Consider the following 26,142-nt stretch of genomic DNA (forward strand, 5'->3'; position numbering starts at 1 on the left):
AATTATAATATTTAAAGCACCAAATTTTTCGAAAATTTGTTCAAAATTTTACACAAGGGGGGACCCTTGTGTTCAGATTAAAAACTTTTGAAAAAAAATGCCTTTAAATCTTGAAATATTAGTACTAAAAGTTTCGTCTCGATGAGCTGATTACGATACCATAATAACTATGTGATAATAATTTAAAATGTGAAAGTTATAGGCCAAAAACTAAAAATTTGCGCGAAAAAAGCACGCGCGGCGAACAAGCGCCGTGTAGCATTTTTTCCGAAAATTGCTACACGGTGGATTTATTTTATTCACATTTTTAGACAACTTTTGGTACCAAATTTATCGAAATCGGAGAAAAAAAGTTCTGTGCTCGCGCTTGGCGCTTATTACACTGACTATCACTAACTTTTCAAGAACAAAATGAATCGATGAAGTCACAATTATTGGAATAAGCTAAAAATAATGCGACGGATTCTATTACGACGACCGAAATTTTGGCGGTCCGAAAATATGGCGAAATTTCGGGAAAACCGTCGCATTTCGTACGTTATAAAAATGTCTTGTAAGGTACTGTTTACTTCCCTGACCACATTCAGAATCTTGAATTATTAACAATAACCCTGTGTCTAGGTGTGACCACATGTAGCACCCCCAGTAGCGGTTTCTGCTGAGCAACTGTGTGAGTAACTTTACAAAGTTCAAACTGTGGCTGTATGTCGACTTTTTCTTTAATTACTATGAATAAAAGTTTTGTCATATTTTTATTGATTCTTAATTATGGTGATTTTTCACGATTAATGATAGAATGATTGCCCATTTAATTACCGTACAACTTTCAATGTTAAAAGTAAACAGCATGAGGATGATTGATCATCTACTACAGCTCTATAATATTCTGAACAATCAGTCTATGTCCAGCAGGTTGATTGGACAAAGCACCTTTACTCCGTGTAGTACATGTTTTTCTCGTGTTCACCATTCTCATACAACAGTCACTCGCCAGATCTGCCCACTTATTTTATCTGCCCACAAAAAGCCTGACCACATGCACAGTGCTCAGGCTTTTTGTCTTTTTTCTCCGTTAGGAGTTAAAATAGCGTGGCTAGTTTATTGGTGTTGCGTAGTGGAGGTGCGTTAATGAGCGGCTTTGTCACTCCTGTAATTTGAGCACTTTCCTTTGTGTTCAGAAACAAAAGGGTAAAATATGTTTATTGACGTAAACAGTGGGCGGTGTTTTAATAGATTTACTGAGCTTTAGTTCTTACCATAAAAGTCCCCGATGAAGAACCTGCTTCAGTTTTAGCTCGACGTGTTTTATCTCTCATCTCAGACCTCAGAGACGCACTGTCCCATCACCAAATCATCAATGACGATAACCAAGTCTATATCATGATTACACACCATTCACACAGTTATCAACAGGAAGGGTCCCTAAAACTGAGTCCAGCTACCACCCTCGAGATGGTTTCCAATTTCTCCTACCTGTGCTCACACATGCTGAGATAATCAATTAATCAGATGTGTCATTATTGCAATTTGATCGCTTCTGACTTGTTCCGAATTTTCGTTAAGTCGCCTCATCATTGTCTTGATTGGGGTAATTAGTCGCTTTATAAGGTATAATTAGCCCACAATCCTCGTAAATCATGAGGCACCGTTACTCGTGAGATTAGCAGCCATCTGGTTCACCTACTGTCTGTTTTCTTATCTCATCATATCTTATCTTATCTACTGGGTGAGGGAGATAACACTTTCTCATTTAATGTTCGTGTTTTTTAATTACGAGACAATTTTAAAATTGATGAACTTGTGTTTTAATTATTTGTCTCAATAGTCTGCTGTATGTTAAAATCATGTTATGTTCACTGAGCCACACCAATCTGTACATTTTACGGTAAATTGGCTTACTTTTATTTGAACCAGTTGCTTTTGAACCATCTCTCCTTTGCCAACCCGTACACTCTGGATCTACCAGAACCAACCAACTCCCGGACTCTCATGCCGGACATGCCGGACATGCCGGACACCGCACTGTTAGAGGAGTCTGAAACAGAGGATTCTAAAATAGAGGACTCACCAGCAGTGGCAACTAGTGAAGGAGATATCAGTAGCACAGTATGCAGTGGTAACGGAGAGTGTGGTAGAGACACCCTGTATCTAGAGACTCTGTATCTAGAGGTAGCGCCTCTAATTCCTTCTATCCAAACTCTAGAGAATTCTCCTCCTGTTCCCTCTCTAGTTGAGATTTGTGGAGCGTGTGATGCTGATATCGAGGAGGAGCCTAACGAGTATAGGTGAACACTCTCTAGATGATTCTAGAACCACCCTCCTGTAGCTTGCATTGCAGCTATCACGTGATTATTTAGTGCACAATATTATGCTCTCTCACTGATCCAGATGCTAGGTCATGCTTTAAACTTGTCATATATTATAACAGTTGATTGTGCAGAAGATAACGTAGTATACATTAAGCCAATCATTTTAATTATGCGAAACTCGCTGGTGTTAAGCACCGGCCAGTTTTCTAAAGCTAATGCATACTTTAACAGCATGTTGTTTTGCAGATTACCGTTCACTATTACCTTGACTTAGCTCTGAGGTGCTTCGTCATTACCCCTTATTTAGATTTTGTACTTCGTTTAACCATTACTGTCAATCACTAAACATAATAGTTTCTCTAGATGATTATTCTCGTAGGGTGTGACTCGGTTGGAATAATCGCTTCACTTCACGCGGCTACACGTTTGGTTGCGTTTTACATCTTCCAACAACTGTGACCACATTCGTTTTGGGTTGTCGGGGTTAATTATAACTGTGTTATTAATCTTGCCGTTAAATAATACATTTTGTGAAGTGGAACTGCTTTTGCCGACGGTAATTAGCTTTGAAATAGTTCCATGGTAGATGACATCACATGTTTTCTTATTTGCGTACAAATAGCTATTAATGTCCGCAGTAATTCGTTCTTGTAGTTGTATTTCTGAATTTTCGCAAATGTTTCTCTCTGATCGGTATTTGTATTGACACCAAGGCACTAAACTTGCAATTATTCCCAGAAATTATAACCTTATTATTATCAATATCAATACTTGTTTTACATGATCACTAATCCTATTATAATCGACCATATTTTGGCCTTATCACTGTGATATGCCTGCGGATGTAACGAAATGAGAGCTTCATTGACACGAATTTACTGCACTGTAGTTTTGTGAGTAAAAATGCAATGAATTTACCTGTGATATAATGCTGCTTAATGCATACTAATGAGCGAGTGCAGCATAATGAACTATTACTGATGATACAAAAACCCCCCACATAAAAGCATAATATCCTGTACAATGAACTGACTCACTGATGATGTTTCCGGATTGCTTAACCAAAATACAATGATGATAGCTTATAAATGTCGCTTATTGAATGTCACTGCTTCCCCACACCCCGACATGACAGTAGAACTGATATGATAATATATAAAACAATACACCCTTACTCCTTGCACAATGCACATGTGAGTGCCTGGTATTGTTTAGATGAAAATGTATACACTATAGCATGTGTGTGTGTGTGTGTGTGTGTGTGTGTGTGTGTGTATATAGTGTATTTATCCGCTTCACCATTGCAGTAATCCCACACAACTAAACATTATATTATGCTAAAATTACACTGTAACAACTCGGCAGCGCCTCATTACTGTTCACTTTTATCCCGGTGGTATTTCCGAGTGTATTCTGGTTAATGTGACAAGTAATGCTGTTAGCTGCTAATTGCTCACGGATTGGTGGGGCTAATTAGAGAGGTTGAAATTAACGCAGTTCTTTGTGCCTGCGTATTTAGCCAACATATTTCATTCTAGGCGGGCTTGCTTCAGTTCTTGTTCCTCGTGTTGTGGTTTTGGGCCTGTTTAGTGTTTATGAAGGCAAGATATTTGATTTTTACGTTCGCATTAAAATTCACTAAATAATAATATTTGAATAATCTCGGGTTCTAATTTACAACAAGCTTAATCCAATTGATAACCGGTAGTGCCTTGGTCTAGATAATCACATAATTTACAATTTTACTGTGTCTTATTATGCCCGCAGTTCCATTTCCACACTCATTTATTTCTCTTTTACTTGTACAAATACCACTGCTTTACGCCGCCGATTGTACAAAATAGAGGCATTGTGTTGAGTTGGGCGGCATTATGTGGGTCGTATTGGTTGATATTGAGTCGGGCTATGTAATTTTAACTATTTACTGTTGTACACTATAGTTTTCTACAAACTACAGAAAGTCGTAAGATCGACCATGTGAAATTATGCTTAGCGTAATATTGCTCCTAATAAATCAGATGATTTTGTAGCGGAGGTTTTAAATATAACGCCGGCGTGCAGCTCTCTAACATTGTACATAATACGATAATATTAAGATAATCTAAACTGGATTCTAACATTTAGCGACATGACCACCGAGAGTGGGACATAACAGTGAATGAACAGACCCGGGACACACCAACAAACATCCCCCATTCCACTCATCACCAACACGTGCTGTCACCCCAGCAACATGCCATCTTGATGTCGCCCTCCTCCGTTGACAGGTACCGCAAACACCGTCACGTGACGTCATGTGATTTTTGTGACGTCACGTAAATTTGTGACGATGCGTGATGTTGTGACGTCACGTGACGTTTCAGTTTGGTCGCTGGGATTTTTTTGATCCATTTGTTTTGCTAACTGCTGAATTTTAGCTCTTCGTTGGTTTTAGGCTGTTTGTGATGCGAGACAATTTCACTTTCATTTTCACCTGGATTTCACATATTGTTCCAGCATGGCTTTTGACTTGTCACTTGAATAATGCTTTGTCGCACTGATGTTTTTAACTTTTAGAATTAGCGTACATTTAAAAGATGATATATCTCATCAGGACTTAGCGTACTAGATCTGCTCTGCTTCCTTTTTCATTAAATTTAATTAAGACAATTAGTGCTTTAAACTAATACGTTTACATATTGTGTTTGTTGTGGCTAGATCGGCTGTTTTAATGTGAAGCATGAAGCACTAGGGTATGAAGCATAACATAATACATATAATGTTTTCTCCGTTGACTTAACATGTGCATTTTCCCAAATAACACGTGTTAACTCCTGTGTAACACGTAATTCTCTTCCAGTCAGCTGATGAATTACTGTGTCCACGAGGAGGAGCTGTTACCACACAATTGTCTTGGACAACAGGTAAAATTCCACAAATACCTCACACATTCCTCACTTGATCTCTCACATTAACCCAGTTTAGTCATCATCAATTCGATGTGATTGGTTTTAATTTTATCGTGTATGTTTTATCAATTCCAAACGTTTAGTTATTAAAAAGATTTGATCCAGTCACGAGACTAGCAACTTATCATTTATATCACCTGTTTCAGACCAAGCTTGATCAGTTGGTAGCAAAGAAAACAGCGAACACAAAACGAACATGGAAAGCAGGAGTTCCCTTCATCCTGTTCCTTATTGTGTGTTGTCTGGTCTTCATATTCTGTAGAGACCATCTTGAGGTGAGTATTTAGAAGAAACTTTGTAATCGAGATGGTTTATTATTGACGAAATTTCCCCATCCAGGGATACGTCAGTCGAAAGTATTCGTAAAAAATATGGTAACCAATCCTGGTTAGTATCATGATAACCCCCCCCCCCCCCCCCCCCCCCCCGTGATAACCATCAGTAAGTTTAGACTCAATATTACAACAAAACTATTTACAGGATTTCTTGAACTGGCTGGACGCGTTACCAAGATGGCAGAGCGGAATAATCTTCGTAGTTCTCTTCACCATCATCTCCCTGCCGGGCTCCTTCGGGTACCTCATCCTCAACATAGCGGCTGGCTACATGTACGGTTTCTGGCTGGGCATGCTCATAATCTTCATCTCCGTTACGGTCGGGTCCGTCATCGCGTTTGTCCTGATACGGAAGTGCTTACCCGGATGTATTGAACGGCTTTTATCTGACGGTGACGATGCAGCCCTCATAAACCCCATGCTCAGGATTATCGAGGGAAAGAACGGTGTTAAGGTGATCGCACTCTTTAGACTAACTCCGCTGCCCTTCGGATTCCAAAACGGTGTGTTCGCCCTCACTGATATTAGCATTTTTAAGTACACGTTCGCAACGTGCATCGGCCTCCTGCCCACTCAGGCACTGAACACTTATTTTGGAACTACCTTGCGGAGTATAAAGGATGTAGTGAGTAACGATGGTGAGAGTTACATTCTCTTTTCCTTTCAACTCCTTATAAGTCTTGTCCTGATGATATTTGTGGCGCGGCTTGCGCGCCAGGAGATCAACAAGTGCAGTGATAATACTGACAAGGGAGACTTGGAGTCGGGCGAGGGATTCAAGAAGGGACATTCCAGATCCAAATCTGCTTCTGCCATCCTCATGTCCAAGCAAAAAATAATAAATCAGCCTTCGATTTTTAAATGAAATGTTAGTTTCTAGTCATTTAGCTATCCCTACCATTGTACTGTGCAATTTGTTTTATACTTTCTATGTAATACTGATATAAATCGCATTGGCAACGTTTATATTTTTATTTAATGAGAGAGTATAAATATGGTTTAATGATAAAAGCCATAATAAATATCTTGATGCTGATACATAGTTTTTGTAAAGGTTTTGATAATGAGTTCGGAGAAAATCTAGATATAATAGATTGTTGTCGATGGATTGTGCAGTGTTGTATTTCCCAATGTAAGGGAGATCACAAATAAGCTGCGGTTTTTAAATATCATGAACATTGATATCTCAATTGAGTGGCTTGGTTAAATCAGTCCTTCGCAGGAATGTGAATCTTGCAGGAATTTGGCTCTTGCAGGAATTTGGCTCTTGTATATGATTTGCAGTTTAAAACTCTCTTAATCGTTTGTACGATGTTTCTACTTAGATAGTTGTAATATATTAGTTATATCATTATATTTCTACTGTTAACACTCTAGAGGCACGGGCTTGGACTCGCTTTTTTTGGCTAATTTTAAGTGTGTGAAATTTCCGGAACTTCCCAATAACTTGTCTTTTTCAATGATCTGTTTAATGTTTATTTTAGATCCCAATTTTTTTGAAGTAAACTTAATATAACGCGGTGATATTGTTAAAAATGATGATGAATTGTTTTCAAAGGAAGTAAATGGGGTGTTTAAGTTCGTTTATTAAACTGTCAGTTCACAGTTTTTTCAACATTATAAGTTCTCTTCTCAGGAACAGTAAAATCCTAAATTTTATTTTTTGAAGATATTTTAATACCATCAGTCTCATAAAATGTTAAAAGTGGTTTTCCATCTTATTATGAATGGAAATCGCAAATAATTACTCGAAATCGCAATTCGCAAGGATGGCAAAACTTTAAAACTCAACCCTAACCTAATGATCATGGTACACGAATAAGATCACACCACAATAACACAAATAATCGGCTGAATATATATGTTGCCAACATTGCAGTGCGTCTCTGGTGAAATTGGCAGATATATAGCAACCCAATGTGACACTACACTGTTATAATAATACACACGCTCTTGGTTATAATATGAGACATAGTGTTAATTACCAGCATATCTCTCGGTCGTGGCTAACCGGAAATGAAAATATTATGGAAAACACCGGTTTGATGATCACGTACCGAACACTTTTGAACTGTCAAGAACTTAAACACACCATTTTCCTTTTAAACTGTTGAAATTATTTCCTCATTTAATCTAATAATGATTCCAATAATATCAACAAAAACATACTTTTGGGACGACTTTACCGCATGTTATGGTAATAAAATGGAGGATTTTAAGCGATTATGATAATATGAGGAATGCAAATGGGAGCTATGTGAATTATGCTGATAAGGAATGGGAGTTATGTGAATAATGCTTATAAGGAATGGGAGTTATGTGAATTATGCTGAAGAGGAAGGGAAGTAATGTGAATTATGCTGAAGAGGAAGGGGAGTTACATGGATCACCTTACCAGATAGGACTAGGTTTTAGACAATGTATGTAAAGATGAAGATGTGTTGCACTTTTTTTAGTGCCCGACGTGAGTAGTGTTAGTGAAAGATTGAAAATGAAGTATTTTATGAAGTGAAAGTGAAATATTTTGTTAATTCGTTCACATGGCATTATCCTATCTCTTCCGTGTTTCGTGTATTCGTCGATTTGATACTTAGCAACTCCTTGTTACTTATTTTTGTATTGAACTTTGTTAAAATCTACCTCGTTTGACTGATTTCTTTATAATTTTAAAAGTTAAATGACCAAGTAGCTAATTAAAATTCGTGTTACTCAAATGAAAAATTATGGCAATTTGAATGAGTAAAGATCTCCAACTTAATTCACTTAATTATCATTAAACTTCAACTTTAAGTTAATCTATGGTAACTTACACAATATAACAGTACATAGAATCAATACATAACAAACAGCGTAGCAACTAGCCAGGGTAAACTCACATGATGATGCCTCAACAATATTACGGATTAAGTTCCATACTTTATTAATTTCCCGAGTAGCTCACTAAGTTATCATTGCCAAGTATACAGTGTTCGCATTTTCGTGATTCCGAAATCAAGATTCCTGTACGTGTGGCCAACATAACATTACATGCCAATAATTTAATATGCAATCCCGTACATGCTTCAACAATATGATTGGAGCTGCATGAATAATGTGCATATTATGTAATATTATTATAATCTCAGCTACAAAGCTAAAAACACCATTGTGAGCAGGAAGTCTAACCGCCTTAACACAAAGCCTTAACAGCAATAATTATGATAATATAATGTAAAGCTCAGTGTGTAACTAACACAACAGGCACTGAATCTAATCAATGGGTCTAGTCATTGGCTACTCAGTACACACACACCGCGTGTACAGGATACATAACATAACACTCCATTACAGGCGGTAGTGAATGTACTCATGATCTGTCTACGTCATCACGCCCGAACCTGCCCCGGTGCCCGACCTCTTCTAAAGCTTCTCCGACCAGCACGTCAGTCACGTGACAGAGCCATATTATCAGGTTCCACTCCACCACCAGTTCTACCTAACTGTAATATATCCAGGTTTTTATCTACAATCCCCGGAAAGGTATATACAGGTATCAGATTACAGCAGGCTACATTACGACATCTGCATACCACACATACCGCATTCCACGAACACCTGCCAGAACCCGAGTCCGAGGAGGAAACAGTCCGGATAAACTATATACTTCGGGACGGAACAGTCCGGACAATAGCAGGACGGACAGGAGATAACGTCATGTACCTCGCGCACAAGCACGATATTGAGATAGAGGGCGCGTGTGAAGCGAGCCTGGCGTGTTGCACGTGTCACGTGTATGTGGAGGGTGAGTACTGTGATATGTTGGAGGAGGCGAGTGAGGACGAGGAGGACATGTTGGACATGGCTCCGGAGCTCAAGGAGACCAGCAGATTGTCATGTCAGATTGTGTTGGAGAGGAAGTTGGATGGGATTACGGTGCAGATACCCAGGATTACTAGGAACTTTTATGTGGATGGTCACGTGCCTCAACCTCACTGAAATTGAGACTTTCTCGGGTTTTTAATGTTTATTTATAGATTTATTGTTTGTTTGAAGGTTTATGTTCTGTGTAGAACCTTTTGTAACTTTTTACTAGCGTAGGCCGTGCTTTATTTGAGAGCGTTTTGGTGTAAATTATACATTTGATGTAATGTTTCAGTGACCCCCTAATTTATTAAACAGTGCAGCTTATAATACACATTGTAAACCATTTTATTTCACATTCATATTATCACTCTTGTTTCACTAGTAGGAACTACAATATCAAATAAATTATAAAAATGTCAAAACTGAAAATTCGATCCCTTAGTTCCCTTAATCTAGATAAAGATGATAGCCTCGCACAAAACAAAGTACAGTGCAGACAGCATTGAGACAAAACCAGGTGACCAAACCAAGTTTGCTTGCGCAACATACCAACTAGACTCTAGCGGAACAGAAAGACACGGTAACGTCTCCATTCTAGACTTCCAGGAGAAGTCTGTTAAAGTATCGTCAGTCCTAGAAACGGGAGGAGTATTGGATCTGTGGTGGAGAGATGAGGGATGTTTGTTGGCAGCATGCGCTTCAGGCGAGTTGCACATGATTGATGTTGATAAGGACTGTGCGTTAAGTGTGCACAATGTTGCTAAGGTGTCAAGTGATATTTTACTGGCTGTTGACGGGAGTTCTAATACTGTTGTCACCAGTGATACTGCTGGAATCATCTACTCAATAAACCCAGATAGTTTGGAAATTTCAGTGAAGATAGAGGCAGCACATGGTGCGCAGGGTTGGGGCGCTGAAGTATGGGGTTTAGCGCTTGACAGGCACGATGTAAACCTGGTTTACAGTGGGGGAGACGACTGTTTGTTGAAGTGCCATGACCTGCGCACCCCTCACACTGTCTCCACCTCACGATACCACACCATGGGGGTGTGCTGCATATCCCCTGATCCTGTATCTCCTAACCGGATATTATCCGGAAGTTATGATGAGTTGGTCGTTGAGTGGGATACCAGGAACTTTAAACAACCCCTCAGAACTGTCAGTGTAGGTGGTGGTGTGTGGCGCATCAAGCGCAGTCCTGACAATATGCATGCGCTTATAGCAGGCATGCACAGTGGGTTTCATATCGCGGACTTGACAGAGTTTGCTGTAGCACAGACCTACACAGGACACACATCCCTTGCGTATGGGGCAGATTGGTTAGACCAGGGGTTTGTTGCTACCTGCTCATTTTATGATAATTTGGTTAACGTTTGGCACAGCGGTGTCTAGTTGGAGCACCCCTTATTAATTATTTGCGGAGTATCGTGTGACCAATTTTGGTATTTGTTAAGTTAATTGCTTTTACAGAGATGTACCTGAAGTTTAATTGCTAATTTATTGTTTTAAAAATAAAGTTATTGGGTTCTGACAGTTTTTATTTTGTCTTTCACTCCTTAAAATACGAATGGAGATTAAAATTCGCTAAACTTAGATATATGACTGTGGGATATTTAAATGTAAAGTATAGTCAGAATCATATGAATCATATTCCATCCAAAGGAATATGATTCAACTCTTTATTTTGATAAGTAAGTTTACTCTTTTAAATACTAGTATTTGGTGTAATTCTAACTTTTTGAATCTGTTCACAGGAAATATTTCCATGTCAAATCGGGACACAAGATCACAATCTGTAAAAGATGAAGTGAAGACTGAGATTCTGGACCATGTTATCAAGAAGGAGATAAAGACTGAGCTACAGGAAGTCAACGGGAAGTCACATGGTTTTATTTGTCCCACATGTAAAGCTCATTTCCTTTACGATGAGTTCTTTATTGAACATATTAAAGAACATCATGAGGATGTGGCTAGTAAAAGGATAAATTCTAATGAGCTATTGAGTTCTTCTGGAATATCAGAAAAAGATAACAATTCAAAGAATACCCTGCATAGAAGTGAACCTTTTAAATGTGATGTTTGTTCCTTTTCTTGCTCCTACGAATCTCATCTTCTGAGACATCGGAGAATTCATACTAATGAAAAGCCATTCAAATGTGAACAGTGCTCATCTGCTTATTCTCGAAAATGTAATCTAATCCGACATCAGCGAATTCACACAGGGTACAATCCCTACAAATGCAGCGATTGTAAATATACAAGCTCTTCTAAATCAAATCTAGTCTTACATCAGCGAATCCACACCGGTGAGAAACCCTACAAGTGCGATGAATGCTCATTTGCTTTCACTCAAAAAGGTAGTCTAGTTAACCATCAGAAAATTCACACAGGTGAGAAACCCTACAAGTGTACAGAATGTTCATATGCTTCTTCTATAAAATGTAATCTAGTCCAACATCAGAAAGTTCACACTAATGAAAGACCATTCAAGTGTGAACAGTGTTCATATGCTTCTTCTCGTAAACGCCTTCTAGTTTTACATCAGCGAATTCACACTGGTGAGAAATCCTACAAGTGTACCGTAATCTGGGGTAACTTTGGCCGGTGGGGTAACATTGGTCCAGCATTGAATTCCAAGTTTGGGTGTAAACTGTGTGCAGTATAATCAAGTTACATTGTTATCATTGGTTTAAATGATTTGTTTACTCTCTTCTACTCACTTCCTAGTGTTATCCTTCCATTTAGTGTACACTGGTACGACTGTAGATCATTATGATTCACCCTTCCTTCGTTTCATCCAAATTGTGTGTTGTCAAAATGGGTCACTTATTTCATTTCCTGATGTTCTTGCTATTGTTTTGTATTGTTCTATTGATAATTGATTGTTTAAATTGTTTAACTAGCCCAAATTCAGTCGACTGATGTTAAGGCAATTACTGTTAATTGGGGTGGCCAATGTTACCCCTGGAAAATTTGAACTTTGGGGCAACTTTGGCCAGGCCAAATTTGCCCCATGGGGTAAATTTGGCCATGCCAATGTTGCCCGAAAATAACTTTTTTCTGATTTAATTTCTCTTAGAAATGGTTAGAACCTACCAGAGTAAGAAACCCGGTTCAAGAGGCTATGTTACCTACTCTGAGGAGACCCTAGAGAAATGCTTGGAAGCTGTCAGGTCTGGCAAGCTCTCACAAAGAAAAGCAGCTCAACAGTTCAACATAGCGAGGAGCACCATTCAGAACAAAGTCAAAGGAACGCACAGCAGACCAATCGGGCGGGGCTGTGTCTTCTCTGAAGAAGAGGAGAAGCTGTTCACGGCTCGAATCATAACCATGTGTGATTGGGGCTTCCCTATTGGTTTTATGGACCTTAGGATGCTCATATCGTCTTATTTGAAGAAGCAAAGGAGAGTGGAGATTCGATTCAAAGAAAATGTGCCAGGAGATGACTGGGTAAGAGGCTTTATAAAACGAAATAAGCTAGCAAACCGTTTAGCCTCGAACATAAAAAGAAGTAGAGCCCAAATATCAAAGGAAGCTCTTGAACGGTATTTCAACCATCTTAAAAATGAGCTGGAAGGTGTCCCTGCATCAAACATTTGGAACTACGATGAGACAAACCTGACGGACGATCCTGGTAAGAAAAAATTCATCATGAGAAGGGGGACAAAATATCCTGAGAGGGTTATGAACCACAGTAAAGTGGGAATTTCGATTATGTTCTGTGGTAATGCTGATGGGCAGATGCTTGACCCATACACTGTTTATAAGGCAAAGAATATGTATCCAGCCTGGATGCAGGGTGGCCCTCCAAATGCCCGCTATGGTTACTCTGATTCGGGTTGGTTCGAAGAACGCTCATTCGAGGACTGGTTTTTCTCGCTCGCGCTACCCAGACTAAGGAGGCTTGATGGCAAGAAAGTCCTTATCGGCGACAATTTGAGTTCCCATCTCAGTGTAAAGGTAATTGAGGCCTGCAAAGCAAATGACATTTCGTTTATATGTCTTTACCCTAATGGCACCCACCTTCTTCAGCCACTTGATGTGTCTTACTTTGCACCACTGAAGAAAGCCTGGAAGCATGTTCTTGGTAAATGGAAACTTACTCCCGAGGGGAGACAGCAGGGAACACTTAATAAGAAGCAATACCCTCGACTGCTTGCTAAGCTGATTGCAATTCTAGCTTCTGAGAATGGTCCCGAAAATCTCAAGAGTGGTTTCAGGAAATGTGGTCTTGTACCTTTTGAGCCTGAACAAGTTTACAAGAGCTTGCCCTCTACTGCTTCCAATGAACTTGAACCAACTGAAGCCCTCGACTCATCCCTTCTTGAAGCACTGAAAGAGCTGAGGGGTAATAATGCAGAGCTTCCTAAGACGAAAAAAGTGTCCAAGAAGAACAGACTTCATCTGAGTCCAGGTAGGTCAGTCAGTTTGGTAGAGATACCTGTCGCCACTTCCACCCCACAGCCCATTCCTTCTGGTGTTGATTCTCCAAAATCATCGAAGGAACCAAAATCAAAGACAAAGAAAACCAGAGGGAGAAAGAAGAATACTGTTTTGAACACAGTCCCTGACTTCGCCACTTCCACCCCACAGCCCATCCCTTCTGGTGCTGATTCTCCAAAATCATCGAAGGACACAAAATCAAAGACAAAGAAAACCAGAGGGAGAAAAAAGAAGGACACTGTTAAGAACACAGTCCCTGACTCTAACCTTGTGAATCACAAAAGTCAGGACTATGTGATTGTGGAATATGAAGGCTCATCATTTCCTGGTCAGATTATCAGTGTTGATGACAATGATGGGGCAGTTGTTTACAGAGTAAGCTGCATGCAAAAGTATGCAGGCGGAAAAGGCTGGGTTTGGCCAGAAATTGCAGACATAGAGGAGTATCAGGAGGTTAAATCAACCATGAGCCTTTGGTGATAAGCACCCGGAACACAGGTCGATTCAGAGTCCCCGAACTTGAATCGATCTGGGATAGGCATCTGTAATCGTCAGATATATTCTATGTTCAATGCTAAAAATCATTTTATGATAACTGTCTATTTATTTGTTACTTTGGATCGCTTATTTTGATGCATTTATCAACAAATAAACGTGTTATGGGGGTAACTTTGGCCGGCCAAAGTTGCACCAGATACATGAGGCCAAAGTTGCCCCTTGCGTGGGTAACTTTGGGCCAGTGATAATTAGTCTGTAATTAGTCATTAATAAATGAGTTACATGATTTTAAATTGATTAATCCTGTAGTACACATATCAGGGAATGATAAAAACATAACAGTCATCAATTTCAACCAGTCATCTCTGAAAAATTTGAAGTGCCAAAAAAAATTGGCACAAAGTTACCCCAAATTACGGTACAGAATGTTCATATGCTTCTTCTCTAAAATGTAATCTAGTCCAACATCAGAAAGTTCACACTAATGAAAGACCATTCAAGTGTGAACAGTGCTCATATGCTTGTTCTCTGAAAGGTAATCTAGTGAAACATCAGCGAATTCACACAGGTGTGAAACCCTACAAGTGTGGAGAATGTTCATATGCTTCTTCTCTAAAATGTAATCTAGTCCAACATCAGAAAGTTCACACTAATGAAAGACCATTCAAGTGTGAACAGTGCTCATTTGCTAGTTCTCAAAAAGGTAATCTAGTCCAACATCATCGAATTCACACAGGTGTGAAGCCTTACAAACGCAGTGACTTGAATACGACAGCCCTTCTAAATCAAATCTTATAAAACACCAACGAATTCATAATGAGAAGAAACGTTAGAAAAGAAGATCAGTTTTAAGTGAAGTCTCACTATTGTTTTTTAGATTATTGATGCTCTTGCTTGCAAATCTTGTTGAACACCCCAATTTTGAGAGATTTATTTTAGAGTCTCGACAGACATTGAACAGTAATTGTTACCACCTGTTGTTAAGACACACGATTATTGTGTGGAAATTGTGTTCTGTAAACTATGCCTTTTAATTCAGATGTACTGCAGGAACATACACTGCTTGGGCCCTATGCAGGGGGACGTAACATTTACAGCCGGTAACATTAAAGGACCAGTTAACTGAAAAATTTGTAGTCTCCAATTTGGCTAAGATTTAAATCAGCTGTGACAAACTGGTAAAGAATCGTATCGCCGAAAGAACCAACTCTCTAGCGTACGTGTAACGCGTGTTATTGCAATAATAAGCTGTGGCCGCGTTACGTCATAAAGTCCCTCAGTGCGCGCTTGCATAGCGTAATACAATGCACAAATGTTTATCATCGTCAATAAAACACGTGTAACTCACTCAAATTTTAGAGTTATGACTATTTCCCTAGTTCTACAAAATCCTTATAGTTTTGGCTATCACCCTAACTATATGAATAGCTGATTGGATGTACAGTGCTCACGTCAGGATTTTAAACAGTGACATAAGTTCTTGAACAGTGGCGGGTGAATGTACGGTTAGAAAGTTTCTGCTATTACAAGTTATGTCATATGTGATAATTTTGGATTGTTTTCATTGCTTCATTACAAACGAAGGGAGACTGTACCGATTATTTTTCCCCAGTACATGAAACTAATACACAAAATAATGTGCTATATATTAAATATAGCTGATCAGAGTGTAACTCTGTAATATAATATTACAGTTGTTCGGAAGAATGCGAGCAGTCGAATGGTTCGCTGTAAAAGACATAGTTCCGAGAGCAATTATATTTTTAGCATAGCGAAATTTCTAACTTTAATCCACACGTGCCAGACAGTACAGGAGACAAGAAGTCTGGCTATTTTACGGCCGTTCCCATGGGACCATTAGTAGAAGTAGCTCCTATCAGAACGGTGCCGTGGGAACCGAAAAATACCCGGTCTACTAAATACTGATTGGAGTGTACAGTGTGCGGAGTGTTTTGAATTTGACTTACCTAGTTATCGTCCTACTTGTATGATCATAAAATTAAATACCAATTAGTGCAAACGTGTTCAGTCAATCGACCCACTGAACAACTATAGAATTTCCAAGACCCTATTATTCTTTGGCCATATATATTACGGCACGATCGATTCTTAGATGGCTAAACGACAAACGTTAATCTATACAATTCTTAAACTATGAGATAGCACTTTAATTTAAAAATACACTTTTTATATTACTCCTGATTTTTACATTTAAATTTTCACGTAAAACATTGTAGCCATAGGTTGATCATGGACACTGACAGCTTAATTTTAGATAATAATGATTTATGAGTTTCTCTAAAGTTAACTCTAAACTTGTGTAGTCCAGTCATTTATGGACATTTATGGAATTGAACCTGCAAATTTTCGTATACTCACGAAATTTTGCAAAGACCTTCCCAAAAGTATGAATAAAGGATTTTCGGTTGGAGACATATTGACCACGCCGATATTGACCCAATAACGTAACCGACCCTTTGCTTCTGAAGGTCGTGGAGACTTCAAAATAGGCTTAAACGAAGCCGCATATGCAAGTTTATATAGGAGTTATTGAGCAACACATGGCCTAAAATCCTTACTTTTCGAGAAATTCGCCAAAAACCATTTTGGGCGTGGTGCTGAGCCCATTTTCGATAGGATCGTGATAGAGTCTTTAGACAGGGTGCAAAAGAACCGCAATTAGCATATTAATATATGACTTACGAAGAAACAGATGCCTTAAAGTGCATACTTTTTCAGTTATTGGCGAAAAACTGATTTCCGGTTCCAGAAATCATGCAAAAATATGGGTATCTCGTAAATTGGGCTATGAAGGCCAAACAGATTTTTGAATGAGTGCAAATTGTGCAGAATGGCCATGTTTATATACAACTTATGAAGCAACATGTACCCTAAAACACTTACTTTTCGAGTTATTTGGGGGAGAAACATTGTATTATGTCCATTTTTACCTGTAAAATACAGTCTCACGAGCTGCTCTGTGCGCGCAAGGGACTTTATGACGTCATCGCCAAAATAATACAAACGCTAATTACACGCGTTAGAGAGCAGTTAGAGATTTAGGAATTTCGACTCGTTGCTCAGTTTGCTATTTGTCACAATCTGTCAAAATATGAGGATAACTTTTTTTTCAGTTAACTGGTCCTTTAACAGCCGGTAATGTTTATATTAGACGATGTGGCGTTACTTTTTAAAGTTTTTATTAATGCTTGTATGTTTCATAATTTATTGCAAAGTAAAGATATTATTTTGTAATCTTAAGATGAATTTATACAAATTATCGATTTTTAGATTAAATAGTCTTTAGAACCGTGATTTTGTCCTGCAGAGGGTTTCCCTGCCCCCTTCGAAATAGCTTAATAAAATATTTTTGGATTATGAAACCATCCAAAGGTATATGATTTAAGTCTTTAATGTGATAAGAAAAGTTGTTACTGTTTTAAATACTCGTTTAATTACTTGTATTTAATGTAATTCTAACTTCTTGAATCTGATTTCAGGAAAGATTTCCATGTCAAATCGGGAGATTTATTGAACATATCGCTGCTCATATTACCAAACATTGTATGTCAAAATTTAAATTTATACATATTATCATGAATCTAAGTTCAATTCCACACATACGAGTAAGTACAGTTTCAAAGCAAAATTCAGCAACATCATTTTTTAAACAAACATATTATGTGCCTTCACAGTCATTCTGTGATATGTAGCATCCTTTTGTTGTTTAAATGGATGATGTAGACTCTAGAACATGGTGAGACTTTCCATTGGTAATATGCTTAAAGTATTTCCATTAAATTATTGTTTAAATCAGCACGTCCTCGTGATCGTAGTAATAGACATTTCATGCTCGTTGTGTGAGCTATTGTCTGCAGTACTCTCATTGGGGCATGTGATCTCAAGCCTGCTTTCCTGCCACATTTGCCTCGACTGTCTTATGATGTAAATGACTTATAATTTCATGGTCATACAGCTCATATAATATAATACTGACTTTGTTATTTTGAAGCTTAAGTCCATGGCTGACCGTGACAAAATGGGAAGAAATCATAGCTGTGATACTGATGAGAAGGTTTGTTTATCATTGCTAGCGCTATAATTTTATAATAAAGTTTGGTAAAATATGACAGTTGAATTATTTTAGAGGCTTAGTAGGTAAATGTTGCAATATCTAGACCATCTAGAGAGTTATTAATTAGTTTGTACCTAAAAATAATAACGACATGGACCCCCAAAATTATTGTGCACATTTTCTTAAACAAAATTATTTTGCACGTTTTTCTTAAACATGACGCTCTCTAGTAGTATACCTTGTTTTACACATTATAGTTCTAGTGAATAGATTTTCACTCCGCAGGATTTGGGTTTGACAGTTGGGCAGCAGGTGACTGCTAATCCTTTTCGGGATAAGATAGAGTACCAAGCAACCATCCTACGCTGCGTTAAGGTATGCACAATAATAATAATATTAAGTACTTTTTGTGAGACTTTTTGTGAGACCATTTTATTCCACTTGTTGTCCAGGCGACTGGCTTGAAACCTAACCAATTTTTAATGACAATATTCATAATAAGATAGTGCAAATTATTTACACTTATTTCAGAGGGGCATCTTTGAACTACAGTTCGATGATGTTTGCTGCAACGTGTCTAGAAAATATATAAAGCTGATAACAGGTGAGATATGTATACTATCGGCTAGGCCTCCTTTTAAAATAAAAATTGGGTAAATGAGTTAACAATTTTGCGATCGTTGAATTAAAAGTAAAACGTGTTATTATCAGTTTAGACCTTTAAACCTTTAGACATTTATTGACAAATAACTGTAAATGTAATATAGTTTTTAAGTTTATGTATGAATTGTTTCCAAATTTCAAGAAACATATGCATTTCAGATCAAACGACAGACGAGACCGGATCTGTAATGGATGGTCCAGCTGAAGACAAGACCAGATCTTTAATGGATGGTCCAGCTAAAGACGAGACTGGATCTGTAATGGATGGTCCAGCTGAAGACGAGACTGGATCTGTAATGTGTGGTCCAGCTGAAGACGAGACTGGATCTGTAATCGATGGTCCAGCTAAAGACGAGACCGGATCTGTAATGAATGGTCCTGCTGAAGACGAGACCGGATCTGTAATGTGTGGTCCAGCTGAAGACGAGACTGGATCTGTAATCGATGGTCCAGCTGAAGACGAGACCGGATCTGTAATGAATGGTCCTGCTGAAGACGAGACCGGATCTGTAGTGGATGGTCCAGCTGAAGACGAGACCGTATCTGTAATGGATGGTCCGGCTGAAGACAAGACCGGATCTGTAATAAATGGTCCTGCTGAAGACGAGACCGGATCTGTAATGGATGGTCCTGCTGAAGACGAGACCGTATCTGGAATGGGTGGTCGAGCTGAAGACGAAACCGGATCTGTAATGGATGCTCCGGCTGAAGGCAAGACCGGATCTGTAATCGATGGTCCAGCTGAAGATAAGACCAGATCTGTAATAAATTGTCCTGCTGAAGACAAGACCGGATCTGTAATGAATGGTCCTGCTGAAGACGAGACCGGATCTGTAATGGATGGTCCTGCTGAAGACGAGACCGTATCTGTAATGGGTGGTCGAGCTGAAGACGAAATCGGATCTGTAATGGATGGTCCGGCTGAAGGCGTGACCGGATCTGTAATAAATGGTCCAGCTAAAGACGAGACCGGATCTGTAATGGGTGGTCCAGCTGAAGACAAGACCGGACCTCGAGAAAACGACAATAAAGCTAATAAGCAAATGAGTTATTCTGGAATTTTAGAGAAAGAGAACAATTCAAAAAAAAACCCATATGAAGGTAAACCATTTGAATGTAATGTTTGTTCCTTCTCTTCCTCCTCCGAACCTCTTCTTCAGAAACATCTTCTGAAACATCTTCTGAAACATCAGAGAGTTCATACTAAAGAAAAACCTTTCGAGTGTGAACAGTGCTCATATGCTTGTTCTTATAAACATCATCTAGTTTTACATCAGCGTATTCACACTGGTGAGAAGCCCCACAAGTGCAATGAATGCTCATATGCTTGTGCTCAAAAAAGTGGTCTAGTCCAACATCAGAAAATTCACACTGGTGAAAGACCATTCAAGTGTGAACATTGCTCATATGCTTCTACTCAGAAAGGCACTCTAGACTTACATCAACGAATTCACACTGGTGAGAAACCATACAAGTGTGAGGAATGCTTGTTTGCTTTTACTCATAAAGGTAGTCTAGATAGACATCAGCGGATTCACACAGGGGAGAAACCCTACAAGTGTACAGAATGCTCATATGCTTCTTCTATAAAAGGAAATCTAGTCGTACATCAGAAAGTTCACAGTAATGAAAGACCATTCAAGTGTGAACAGTGCTCATATGCTTCTTCTCATAAACGCCTTCTAGTTTTACATCAGCGAATTCACACTCGTGAGAAATCCTACAAGTGTGAACATTGTGCACATGCTTTTGCTCTAAAATGTGATTTAGTGAAACATCGGCTAATTCACACTAGTGAGAAACTGTACAAGTGTACAGAATGCTCAAATGCTTTTTCTTATAAACATCATCTAACCAATCATCAGAAAATTCACACAGGTGAGAGACCCTTCAAGTGCAAGGAATGCTCATATGGTTGTATTAAAAAACATGATCTTATCATACATCAACGAATTCACACTGGTGAGAAACCCTACAAGTGCGAGGGATGCTCATATGCTTGTTCTCGAAAATCTAATCTAATCCAACATCAGCGAATTCACACAGGGGACAATCCCTACAAATGCAGCGATTGTAAATACACAAGTTCTTCTGAATCAAATCTTATGCATCATCAACGAATTCACACCGGAGAGGAATTCTACAAGTGCGAGGAATGCTCATATGCTTGTTCACAAAAATGTGATCTAGTGAAACATCAGCGAATTCACACCGGTGTGAAACCCTACAAGTGCGAGGAATGCTCATATGCTTGTGCTCAAAAAAGTAATCTTATCCGACATCAGCGAATTCACAAAAGTGTGAACTGTGAAACCCTACAAACGCAGCGACTTTGAATACGCCAGCCCTTCTAAATCAAATCTTTTAAAACACCAACGAATTCATAATGAAAAGAAACGTTAGAAAAGAAGATCAGTTAAGTGCAGCAATAGCAGCAAATCTGGGGAAACTTGGTGGACATTGACTTTTTTCACAAAATTTGTGTATGTTGACTTCAACATGATATTGCAGCTTATTGTGGTTAATCTCAATGTTGGAGTGATGTTTTTCTGGTGCGCAAAACACTGCAGTACAGTTATGTTGAATAATTGAGGTTAATGAATCCTCTATGTGGCCACTATGGTGGTTTAAATACCAGTTTTAGGGTTAACCACCATTTTGAGATATGATATTATGAAATGAGTAGTCATTATATTGAGATCATCCCATGGTGCAACTATTACAAAAGTTTAAAACTCTTATTGGGGGCATTTTGTGGTCCTAATGGTGGTTAAATGGAAGATGAACGATGAGCAATAAATATTGCTCTGGTTATAGATGTATAGTGGTGGTTGTTCATTTGTACATGGATGATAATTTTTCATCACAAATGTGCAATTTAATAGTATGGTTAATTTTAGGTGGTTAATATTCGTAAAAAATGCTAAAAAGATGGTTAAAACGTCAAAATATTTTGTTAACCACCAATCAAAACAATATTAATGCTTTTAGTCAACTGTTTCTGGTCAACAAAGGATATTTGAAGGGTTTTGATAACAGTTATCAAGAAATGTTGTCATTAAAGTGGTTAAAAGGGCTATATGACTTGCTAGGCTGTTGAACAAGGCATCTATTAAAGTGAAAATTAACCACAATATGAAGTTCGGATAATGGTTTGCTATCCAATTGAGTGTATAATTGTTTGCAAATCCATAATTGACCCCAAGTTCATGCATTATGATCAATGTGCAGCTATGGTGGTTAAAATGTCTCGAAAATACCCTATATTTGCTCTAATTAACCATTTTTAGAGCACATATTAGCTTTGTAAAGCTATAGCTGGCCATGCTGCATTATCTAGATATAACTACCAGCTCATCTATGTGCACAAAAACATTGCTGAGTCCTTTGTTGCGTCCAGCATGGTTAATAAAGGTCTAAAATTGACCTAAATCAGTGTTTTTGGTCGTTTTAAACCGCCATACGGCCACACATTCTGTTGCATTATCTTTAAAATCACTTATTATCCTTCAGCTATCTCTCATAATCAAATATCAAAACAAAATAAGGCACAAAAAGTTTGGAGGTTGCTGAATAATGGTTAATTAGTGATGGCTTCTGTTGACCGAAAGTCCAAAATAAACATGTTTTAACCACATTGAGGCCACATCTAAGGTTTTATGGTATTGGGACCATAGCCAAAAGTTTTGGGCACCTGGATGGTGTCCTCTGCCTCTGAAATTATAGTGATATTTCAATGCTGTGCCATACCAGGTGGTTAAGTACGCGCAAGCGCTCTCGCACGCGTACAAACATGGTTTTTTTGATATACCACAGTTGGTGGTTAACTGTTCTACATCAGACCTTCACTAAAAGTATTGGGCACCATAGTGGTGACATAATATATAAAGAATTTAAGCATAGACTAAATATGTTGGCCTACAGATGGTTAAGTACGCGCAAGCGCGCGCGCACGCGTACACTATAACATAAACAAATAAACCACTCCACAGACCACATTTATTAATTTTTTTATTTCCTTCTTCAACTATGTGTCAATGAACCATTTTTGTTTAATAATGACCATCAATTTTAACTGTACTACTCATATCTTCACTGTAGTAAGGGTTTGGGTGTAAGAAGTATAAAAAATGTCCACTAACAAATCAGTCATTTTTCGACTACTTAACCACCTAACTCAGCACCAAAATGTTCTGAGATTTTTTTCGTTGCACTATCATAAAGCTATGACATTTTTGAACCTATGTAAATATTCAGATTACTAGAATTCATATTCTGTGATTTTTAAGGGGTGGTTAAATGCTTCAAAGTGGTGTATTTCAAAGTTTCCCCAGATTTGCTGCTATTGCTGAGAGTTGTCTCACTATTGTTTTTTAGATTATTGATGCTCTTGCTTGCAAATCTTGTTCTCCCCAAATTTGAGACATTTATTCTAGAGTCTTGACAGACATTGAACACTAATTGTTACCACCTGTTGTTAAGACACACGATTTAAACTGTGTGGAAATTGTGTTCTGTAAACTATGCCTTTTAATTCAGATGTACTGCAGGAACATACACTGCTTGGGCCCTATGCAGGAGGACGTAACATTAACAGCCGGTAACATTAACAGCCGGTAATGGTTATATTAGACAATGTGGCGTTACTTTTTAAAGTTTTTATTAATGCTTGTATGTTTCATAATTTATTGCAAAGTAAAGATATTATTTTGTAATCTTGAGATGAATTTATACAAATTATCGATTTTTAGATTTAGTCTTTAGAACCGTGATTTTGTCCTGCAGAGCTAGAGGGTTTCCCTGACCCCTTCGAAATAGCTTAATAAAATATTTTTGGATTATGAAACCATCCAAAGGTATATGATTTAAGTGTTTAATGTGATAAGAAAAGTTGTTACTGTTTTAAATACTCGTATAATTACTAATTGTATTTAATGTAATTCTAACTTCTTGAATCTGATCACAGGAAAGATTTCCATGTCAAATCGGGAGATTTATTGAACATATCGCTGCTCACATTACCAAACATTGTATGTCAAAATTTAAATTTTTACATATTATCATGAATCTACGCTCAATTCCACACATACAAGTAAGTGCAGTTTCAAAGCAAAATTCAACAACATCATTTTTTAAACAAACATATTATGTGCCTTCACAGTCATTCTGTGATATGTAGCATCCTTTTGTTGTTTAATTATGGATGAAGTAGACTCTAGAACATGGTGAGACTTTCCATTGGTAATGCTTAAAGTATTTCCATTAAATTATTGTTTAAATCAGCACGCACGTCCTGATCCTCGTGATCGTAGTAATAGACATTTCATGCTCGCTGTATGTGCTGTTGTTTACAGAACTCTGATTGGGGCATGTGATATTAAGCCTGCTTTCATGCCACATTTGCCTCGACTGTCTTATGATGTAAATGACTTGTAATTTCATGGTTATACAGCTCATATACTGACTTTATTATTTTGAAGCTTAAGTCCATGGCTGACGGTGACAAAATGGGAAGAAATCATGGCTGTGATACTGATGAGAAGGTTTGTTTATCATTGCTAGAGCTATAATTTTATAATAAAGTTTGGTAAAATATGACAGTTAAATTATTTTAGAGGCTTAGTAGGTAAATGTTGCAATATCTAGACCATCTAGAGAGTTATTAATTAGTTTGTACCTAAAAATAATAACGACATGGACCCCCAAAATTATTGTGCACATTTTCTTGAATAAAATTATTTTGCACGTTTTTCTTAAACATGACGCTCTCTAGTAGTATACCTTGTTTTATACATTATAGTTCTAGTGAATAGATTTTCACTCCGCAGGATTTGGGTTTGACAGTTGGGCAGCAGGTGACTGCTAATCCTTTTCGGGATAAGATAGAGTACCAAGCAACCATCCTACGCTGCGTTAAGGTATGCACAATAATAATAATATTAAGTACTTTTGGTTTAAAGCAGTGTGAGACCATTTTATTCCACTTGTTGTCCAGGCGACTGGCTTGAAACCTAATCAATTTTTAATGACAATATTAATAATAAGATAGTGAAAATTATTTACACTTATTTCAGAGGGGGATCTTTGAACTACAGTTCGATGAAGTTTGCTGCAACGTGTCTAGAAAATATATAAAGCTGATAACAGGTGGGATATTTATGCTATCGGCTAGGCCTCCTTTAAAAATAAATATTGGGTAAATAAGTCAACAATTTTGCGATCGTTGAATTAAAGTAAAACGTGTTATTATCACTTTGGACAGTTATTGCCAAATAACTGTAAAATATAGTTTTTAAGTTTATGTATGAATTGTTTCCGAATTTCAAGAAACATGTGCATTTCAGATCAAATAGCAGACGAGACCAGATCTGTAATGTGTGGTCAAGCTAAAGACGAGACCGGATCTGTAATGAATGGTCTAGTTGAAGACGAGACCGATTCTGTAATGGGTGGTCCAGCTGATGACGAGACCAGATTTGTAATGGGTGGTGCAGCTGAAGACACTACCGATTCTGTAATGGATGGTCCAGCTGAAGATAAGACAGGATCTGTAATGGATGGTTCAGCTGAAGACAAGATCGGATCTGTGATAGGTGGTCCAGCTGAAGACGAGACCGATTCTGTAATAGGTGGTCCAGCTGAAGACGAGACCGGATCTGTTATGGATGGTTCAGCTGAAGACAAGATCGGATCTGTAATAGGTGGTCCAGCTGAAGACAAGATCGGATCTGTAATGGATGGTTCAGCTGAAGACAAGATCGGATCTGTAATAGGTGGTCCAGCTGAAGACAAGATCGGATCTGTGATAGGTGGTCCAGCTGAAGACGAGACCGATTCTGTAATGGATGGTCCAGCTGAAGACAAGACAGGATCTGTAATGGATGGTTCAGCTGAAGACAAGATCGGATCTGTAATAGGTGGTCCAGCTGAAGACAAGACCGATTCTGTAATGGATGGTCCAGCTGAAGACAAGACCGGATCTGTAATAGGTGGTCCAGCTGAAGACGAGACCGATTCTGTAATGGGTG

At 38.3% G+C, this 26,142-nt stretch overlaps 6 protein-coding genes across 7 annotated transcripts; all 6 read left to right on the forward strand.

The window, feature by feature from the left end:
• The first annotated feature begins 619 nt into the window (after positions 1-619).
• Positions 620-8,227, forward strand: LOC134819913 (transmembrane protein 64-like). Of its 2 annotated transcripts, none has more exons than XM_063830066.1 (4): positions 620-670; positions 5,149-5,212; positions 5,404-5,532; positions 5,738-8,227. In XM_063830066.1, the coding sequence occupies exons 2-4, from the start codon at positions 5,156-5,158 to the stop codon at positions 6,455-6,457; spliced, it is 906 nt and encodes a 301-aa protein (XP_063686136.1). In that variant the 5' UTR covers positions 620-670; positions 5,149-5,155; the 3' UTR covers positions 6,458-8,227. The 2 variants fall into 2 exon arrangements, with proteins under 2 accessions (XP_063686136.1, XP_063686135.1); XM_063830065.1 differs by lacking the exon at positions 620-670 and adding an exon at positions 4,133-4,576.
• On the forward strand, positions 7,919-9,567 carry LOC134819892 (adrenodoxin-like protein 1, mitochondrial). The gene is made up of 2 exons (XM_063830045.1): positions 7,919-8,012; positions 9,122-9,567. The coding sequence occupies exons 1-2, from the start codon at positions 7,919-7,921 to the stop codon at positions 9,565-9,567; spliced, it is 540 nt and encodes a 179-aa protein (XP_063686115.1).
• On the forward strand, positions 8,927-10,957 carry LOC134819295 (diphthine methyltransferase homolog). Its single transcript, XM_063829166.1, has one exon. The coding sequence runs from the start codon at positions 9,898-9,900 to the stop codon at positions 10,825-10,827; it is 930 nt and encodes a 309-aa protein (XP_063685236.1). The 5' UTR covers positions 8,927-9,897; the 3' UTR covers positions 10,828-10,957.
• Positions 10,958-12,516: 1,559 nt separating this feature from the next.
• LOC134819894 (uncharacterized) lies at positions 12,517-14,358 on the forward strand. The gene has a single exon (XM_063830048.1). The coding sequence runs from the start codon at positions 12,517-12,519 to the stop codon at positions 14,356-14,358; it is 1,842 nt and encodes a 613-aa protein (XP_063686118.1).
• A 4,034-nt stretch (positions 14,359-18,392) lies between these two features.
• On the forward strand, positions 18,393-21,531 carry LOC134819256 (zinc finger protein 271-like). Its single transcript, XM_063829082.1, has 4 exons — positions 18,393-18,451; positions 18,737-18,826; positions 18,983-19,055; positions 19,274-21,531. Exons 1-4 carry the CDS (start codon positions 18,398-18,400, stop codon positions 21,448-21,450), a joined length of 2,394 nt encoding a protein of 797 aa, XP_063685152.1. The 5' UTR covers positions 18,393-18,397; the 3' UTR covers positions 21,451-21,531.
• A 3,051-nt stretch (positions 21,532-24,582) lies between these two features.
• Positions 24,583-26,136, forward strand: LOC134819895 (uncharacterized). Its single transcript, XM_063830049.1, has 5 exons — positions 24,583-24,657; positions 24,943-25,032; positions 25,189-25,261; positions 25,459-26,024; positions 26,113-26,136. The coding sequence occupies exons 1-5, from the start codon at positions 24,604-24,606 to the stop codon at positions 26,134-26,136; spliced, it is 807 nt and encodes a 268-aa protein (XP_063686119.1). The 5' UTR covers positions 24,583-24,603.
• The last annotated feature ends 6 nt before the right edge of the window (positions 26,137-26,142 follow it).

Source organism: Bolinopsis microptera, chromosome 8, assembly GCF_026151205.1.
Source record: "Bolinopsis microptera isolate Bmic1 chromosome 8, MBARI_Bmic_1.0, whole genome shotgun sequence".
Taxonomy (NCBI): Eukaryota; Metazoa; Ctenophora; class Tentaculata; order Lobata; family Bolinopsidae; genus Bolinopsis; species Bolinopsis microptera.

Excerpts from the sequence above, each read along its gene's own strand:
- LOC134819913 (XM_063830065.1), top strand. The coding sequence starts at position 4,554 with ATGTCGCCCTCCTCCGTTGACAG. Across the intron at positions 4,577-5,148 it reads TCGCCCTCCTCCGTTGACAG|TCAGCTGATGAATTACTGTG; the intron begins GTACCGCAAACA and ends ATTCTCTTCCAG. Across the intron at positions 5,533-5,737 it reads TCTGTAGAGACCATCTTGAG|GATTTCTTGAACTGGCTGGA; the intron begins GTGAGTATTTAG and ends AACTATTTACAG.
- LOC134819892 (XM_063830045.1), top strand. The coding sequence starts at position 7,919 with ATGCTGAAGAGGAAGGGAAGTAATGTGAATTATGCTGAAGAGGAAGGG. Across the intron at positions 8,013-9,121 it reads AGGACTAGGTTTTAGACAAT|GTATCAGATTACAGCAGGCT; the intron begins GTATGTAAAGAT and ends AGGTATATACAG.
- LOC134819295 (XM_063829166.1), top strand. The coding sequence starts at position 9,898 with ATGATAGCCTCGCACAAAACAAAGTACAGTGCAGACAGCATTGAGACA.
- LOC134819894 (XM_063830048.1), top strand. The coding sequence starts at position 12,517 with ATGGTTAGAACCTACCAGAGTAAGAAACCCGGTTCAAGAGGCTATGTT.
- LOC134819256 (XM_063829082.1), top strand. The coding sequence starts at position 18,398 with ATGGCTGACCGTGACAAAATGGGAAGAAATCATAGCTGTGATACTGAT. Across the intron at positions 18,827-18,982 it reads CCATCCTACGCTGCGTTAAG|AGGGGCATCTTTGAACTACA; the intron begins GTATGCACAATA and ends CACTTATTTCAG. Across the intron at positions 19,056-19,273 it reads ATATATAAAGCTGATAACAG|ATCAAACGACAGACGAGACC; the intron begins GTGAGATATGTA and ends TATGCATTTCAG.
- LOC134819895 (XM_063830049.1), top strand. The coding sequence starts at position 24,604 with ATGGCTGACGGTGACAAAATGGGAAGAAATCATGGCTGTGATACTGAT. Across the intron at positions 25,262-25,458 it reads ATATATAAAGCTGATAACAG|ATCAAATAGCAGACGAGACC; the intron begins GTGGGATATTTA and ends TGTGCATTTCAG. Across the intron at positions 26,025-26,112 it reads CTGAAGACAAGATCGGATCT|CTGAAGACGAGACCGATTCT; the intron begins GTAATAGGTGGT and ends TAGGTGGTCCAG.